Source organism: Mchenga conophoros, linkage group LG15 (genome assembly GCF_057382185.1).
Source record: "Mchenga conophoros isolate Kocher_MC1m ecotype Shallow Benthic linkage group LG15, M_conophoros_male_GT1.1, whole genome shotgun sequence".
NCBI lineage: Eukaryota > Metazoa > Chordata > Actinopteri > Cichliformes > Cichlidae > Mchenga > Mchenga conophoros.
This window is the reverse complement of record NC_140540.1, coordinates 27,518,951-27,524,935: the sequence shown is the minus strand read 5'-3', so window position 1 is coordinate 27,524,935 and position 5,985 is coordinate 27,518,951. Positions and strand designations below refer to the sequence as shown.

The following is a 5,985-nucleotide window of genomic DNA, read 5'->3' as shown; positions in this document are numbered from 1 at the left end:
CTTTGTGACTCTGTCTAGAAAGGTGCTATATAAATAAAATTTTATATTTTATATTATTATTTTCCAGGTCGTTTCCAGGACATGTGGAACAAAAAGGCCTTCAGTGCATCCAAGTCTGTTATAAGACAACTCAACTCTGAGAATTTATTCTTAGAAAATAAGTTTAAGCTGCTCTAAAGTGTCAAACCAGTTCAGACATTCCCGGCATTTTTCACCACTGACTCAAACTCAGACTACAGTCCACAACAACCACCACCAAAATACACACCCCTGATTCTGAAATCAGTGTTCTCAGATTCAGATTCTTCACTGGATTAATACTGACGAGCCCACACAGCCAGTCAGCATTAGGAAGCACTCGTGCCGTACAGTGAGAGTGATCCACAGACGTGTTCACATTTCTCTGGAAGGATTCTCACCTGCTGAACTCACCTCAGGTCAGCTTCCAGGCACTTCACAGCTTCCTGTGTGGACAAAACATCAGGGGAGAAGCAGCTGCTTGTTCTCCTCGTCAGTCCTGGAGTCTGTGAGTGTTTGATCTTAACACAGTGTCACATGCTCATAACCTCAGAGAGACATCAGATGTCAAAACCAGTCTAACCTGTGAGGAAAGACCCGGTCAGTGTCAGAGAGCACACACATCAGATGATGTAAGTCAGTGGTCTCTCCAGCAGATGGAGCTAACTGATGATCTGATGAGTTTTGATGGAGCAGCAGCAGTTTGGATTCACAAGTAGAAATATTCTGCGGAAATAGCCAGTCAGCATCAGAGTAAAGTGACAGGTAGTCAGAGAGGGTGAGGACCACAGTCAACATTTCCTCTTCTTTACTTTCTCCAGTGTATGCTCCAGTGAGCATCTAGACTGGATTAAATACATTTTAGACATGAAGTTGAAAGATGTCATGGACTAACTCACCACTAGAGGTCTCTCTGTCTCCCTGTATGACTAACATGATGAGGGCCTCTAAAGTGTGAACCTCGCCCTGTGACAGACTGTCCAAGACAGTCATAGCAGAAAAAAGTTATATTTTTTACTGTAACAATCACAAACTACACACTCCAAACACGCTAAATGTCACAAATCTCTCACATCTCAGAACTCGCGCTCTCTCTTTTTTCTGCTCTCTTTCTTTCTCTCTCACACACTCCTAAAACTTCCCCCTCTTCCTAAACAACCAAATGTCATGTTGCCATATCATTTTTTGATTGGTCGACGTGGTACATATTTCCACCAACACAAAAGGGGTATTTTTTGTTTTGTTTTTTTTAATTTTTTGGTCATGAGCAGAGAGTGCTTGCTTGCTCTGTCCTTAGACAGTAAACGTGACGAAAGTATTCAGGAAAAAACACACGTATATATTGTTTATCATTGTTTATCTGGTTTTACGTGGCCTATCAACACAATTTAAAAGCTGGTATATAGCACCTTGTTGCTTTGTCATCTTGAAGTGGCAATCGTGGCTCAAGAGTTGGCCTTGTAATCGGAAGGTTGCTGGTTCAAGCCCCGGCTTGGACAGTCTCGGTCGTTGTGTCCTTGGGCGAGACACTTCCCTCGTTGCCTACTGGTGGTGGTCAGAGGGCCCGGTGGCGCCAGTGTCCGGCAGCCTCGCCTCTGTCAGTGCTCCCCAGGGTGGCTGTGGCTACAATGCAGCTTGCCATCACCAGTGTGTGAATGTGTGCGTGAATGGGTGGATGACCGGATGTGTAAAGCGCTTTGGGGTCCTTAGGGACTAGTAAAGCACTATATAAATACAGGCCATTTACCATGTGATTGGTTTACCACGACTACTTTATTCTTCCTCAGCCAAACAGCAGCACTCATGTGATTGTTTTGCCCCCTAGCTCCAGGTGTTGTGCGCGCAGCTACTTAAAGCTGTAGCGCTCAGATTACTTACGTAGACAGCTAATTCCGTACAACTGATATAACGTGCGGTAAGCTGAACACAGCTTCAACCGTCTGTTTGTTGAAAAATAGTAATGCAACGGCACCACATTTTTTTGTTAGTGGCGGTAACGGCGTTGTAGCGATAGAAATAGTAATTAGTTAGGTTACTGAAAAAAGTAACACCATTAGTAACGCCATTACTTATAACGCCATTACTCCCATCATTGGGAGGGACGTTTCCTGCCGGATACACAATGGAAGAGTGGCAGAAGTGACAATTTGTGTGCCAGGCAGGACTGTCAATTGAGGACATATAAGATTTATACCTACAGGCAGTGGCGGTCCTAGCCTGTTTGGCGCCCTGGGTGAACACTCCCTGTGGAGCTCCTGATGGCTTTGAACTTTTCTTGTCCATCTTCCATTGGTTTTCATTTTGCACTCCAGTATGAACACCCATCCCCTAACGCGAGGTTGACCACAACATAACCTAATAAGCCTACACCTTAGTTCACAGATATGCATTGTCTAGGGTTTATTTCTGGGATTTCGCACAACCCAGGATTCAAATCATGACTACATAATGGATTTGGATTTACAACATTATGAATGAAATGTTCAAGTTCAAGTTCAAATTTTATTCGCCACATGCAGTGGCAGGTTGCCCTGCAGTGGAATGAAATGTGCTCTATTTGGAAGCAGCCACCCCCCCCCCCCCCCCCGCCCCCCTCATCTTTCAACAGGTTGTGTGTGAGACTTTAAATCATCAAACTGTAAAATCTAAATTTTAAATTGTTATTGATCCCTTGTGTATATTTTTTTCTTACTCTTCTTATATTTATTGTTTGTTTACTTGCATTGCTGTAACTGGAGCCCTGTCGTCTTGTCTCTCTATATACTGTACTGTATGTAGCGGAGATGACAATAAAGTGCAGGTGCACCAAGGGCTCTCGCGCTCACTTTTCGCATACAGAATTTAGAAAAAACATCAGTGCAAATTTTAAGTCTGTATCATTATGTCTGGTGTTTTCGTGTTTGTTGGCTTGTTTTTATTTTCTTTTATTTTGTGAGTTGGTTATTAAATGCTGCTCCAGCCAGCCAGAAAATCACCCGCAACCCCGCCCTCTCCTCCCTGTGCCGCAAGCAGCAGGCACACCTCGCAAACGAGGGCGCCCTTACTCCCTGCAAATGCGCGATAGACATTCCCAAAATGTGCTGGCTGACGTCGGGGCAGGTTGAGTACGAGCAAATTATTATTATTTTTTGCCAATGCCCGTGATGCCGCCCCCCACCAGTCCAAGTCCAAGTCCAAGTTCAACTTTATTGTCACTTCAACCATATACAGTTCAAAAATACACAGTGAGGCGAAACAACGTTCCTCCAGGAACCAAGGTGCTACAAGACAAGTTAGTGCAAAAATAATAATAATATATAATATATCTAGTAATAATATTGTGCAAAAGAGCATTTACAGGTTGGTGTGTGCGATGGTTTGGTGGTGTAGGTCAGTGTGTTTGCCGCCCCGGGCAACCGCCCGTGTCGCCCATATCAAAAACCGCTACTTCCTACAGGACTGTTTAATTTTGCTAAACCGGGTGAATGAAAACTCTCTCAGTTGAACACAGGAAACATATGCACATGCACACACACACACACACACATATACAGACACTGACATACATTCCCCTCAAACTCCTACCAGGAGCTCAGTCCGAGTAGAGTTGTCTTCTCCTCCACCACCTACTGTGCTGTACATTGTTTTTCTTTACGGTACCTGTTCTGACCTGTCTCCCTGATGTGATGTTTGTGTAACATATGTATGGTCAGAAGAGGTCCAGTTTCGCTGCAGGCAACTGCAAGTGACAAATAAAGCTTCATCGTCATCATAAGCTAGCTGGCATTAGCTCATAGCTTAGTTCTCACTAAAATGGCAGCAGCCAAATGCTAACCCTGAGGCTTTTAAATGCATAATCTACACCTGCGTGCTGGCTTCAGTGTGCAGGTGTGACCATATAGCAGTGACTTCGTTTACCTCCACTACCTGTGACGTGCTGACTGGATTATGTTGGTGTAAATCTTGTGAATAAATAAATTAAGCCGAGCAGAATGAGACATCGGAACTTTAATTGATCTGGAAACGATGACACAGCATCAGCCAGCATGAAGCATCCACCGAATGGCTGCTGTTTCATAAAAAGTGCTTGAAGCTGGAACTTGAAGCCCTACGCTCACAGTAAGAACACTTTACTGACAGACTGGTTCCTCAAAATCTGCATCCTGGATGGAGACGTTCCCTGACACATCAAAGTTCAGGTTGTTCCAGTTGAGGAGGTTTCCCGGAGAGAAGGAGCCCTGATTCATGTAGGACCTGAGGTCGCACGCAGACACCACCCGGTCCCACATGTGCAGGTCGGTAATGTCACCTTCAAACGAGTCATTCCTGTCGAACCCACCTCCGTACGCATCCTGCTCCTGACCGACAATGATGCTCAGATCACCATTGACCAGATAGTTCTGTCCCACCAACTTCTGTGAGGTTCGAAGTCCGTTCAGCCACAGCTGGGTCAGCCCGGTCCGAGAGTCCCAGGTCCAACAGACCGAGTTCCAGTCCATCCTGTTGGTGGGTAGCTTTGTGAAGATGTAGGTGTCGTCGCCCGCGTGGACCTTGTAGGACCCCTCAGCGTCTTTATTTAGCATCAGAGCATTTGAGTGGTCTCGGGTGGCCAAAGAGAAGAGTCCCTGCATCCGGTTCAGCTGGGAGAAGAAGCGAAGGCATACAGTCATGACAGTGATCAAGCGGGTGTTAGCACGAAGAGCAACGCGGGGCTGGTTTATGCCTTTGGGGTCGCTGGGAAATGTGAACTGTTTCCCCGACAGATCTGCAGGAAAAAAGACAAGGAGACAGGATGACCTCACAGAGCTCCTGGTTATCTAGAGCAGCTCTGTGATGAAAAAACTTGTGAGCTTTACCACTAAAATAAACGTAAAACAGCAGCAACAACAACAGCATAAATACATGAAAACAGTTCAGTGGGGAAAAAAAACAGCTCCACAAGCTGACACAAACAAAAGAATTCAAAAGAAACGAGAGAGTGGAATAAACTCAACAAGCAGAAGCTGTGAACTAATCAGATGTCTCTTAGAGCTGAAATCAGTCTGAACTCAGATCAGTGAAACTGAGACATGTTTTAAAGATCACGATCGAGGAGCATGATTTAATGATGTCACTCACGGTCATTTGGCCGTTTCTTACCTTGAACCTCACTCCTTCCGACAGTCCAGAGAAGGATGAAGAGCAGCATCGATGATGACTCCATGATGATGATGATGAGAAACAAGAGGTGTTTCAGTGTCTTTTACACCTGCTTAGAAAATAAAAGGCTCGTTTAAATGATGCAGTTACTGTTTTTACAGAGATATCACTGCTTCTCTGACAGCTGAAGAGTCGGTGCTTTATCCAATAACAAGGCGTAATTAACAATAACACACTGAATACTGCAGCAATGGTGTTTCTCTTTGTCCTTGTCTCCTTTGAACAAAAACAGTCTGACAGGAGAAATGATGATTCTCATTCTTATTCCTGTGTGGTTGTTTTGTTTCCAACCAACTAACCTTGTTTCATCTTCCAATCACAGCCAACCATACAAGTCTCCCATACTCAGCAACTTTTTCACTTTTTCTGGAGAAAGCAGAAGGGTGAGACTTCCTGTTTTTGTGATTTCTAAATGTTGGACTACTTTCCTGAAATGTTTGAGGAGTCAGCAGTTTTTGTGTTGTTTCTTCATATCTGTGCAGCACAATACAGGATGTTACAGGCCGATACTTTAAAGACAACCTCACAAACACATGAGCTGTTGCTCAGGAGGAAGAGCAGGCTGTCTATTGTGAGATTATTCTGTTATTATATGTTATCTTATATCTGTAATTGAAGTAGTTGAATTAGGATACTGCTGTAGGTCATATTATACTTCTTAGTATAGAGTGTGTGATCAGTATGTAGTTTTAGTTTGCATTATACTTCTGACTTAAAAGAGTGTGAAAAATCATTAGATCTATTGGATTGACCTGTATTATTCGACACTGTTGAATGTGTTACACTGTT

General features: G+C 44.0%; 1 protein-coding gene across 1 annotated transcript; it reads right to left on the bottom strand.

The window, feature by feature from the left end:
- Window positions 1-3,986: 3,986 nt before the first annotated feature.
- LOC146558550 (C-reactive protein-like) lies at window positions 3,987-5,497 on the bottom strand. The gene is made up of 2 exons (XM_085246763.1): window positions 5,137-5,497; window positions 3,987-4,762 (listed from the first exon to the last, which is right to left on the bottom strand). Exons 1-2 carry the CDS (start codon window positions 5,198-5,200, stop codon window positions 4,128-4,130), a joined length of 699 nt encoding a protein of 232 aa, XP_085102889.1. The 5' UTR covers window positions 5,201-5,497; the 3' UTR covers window positions 3,987-4,127.
- Window positions 5,498-5,985: the final 488 nt, after the last annotated feature.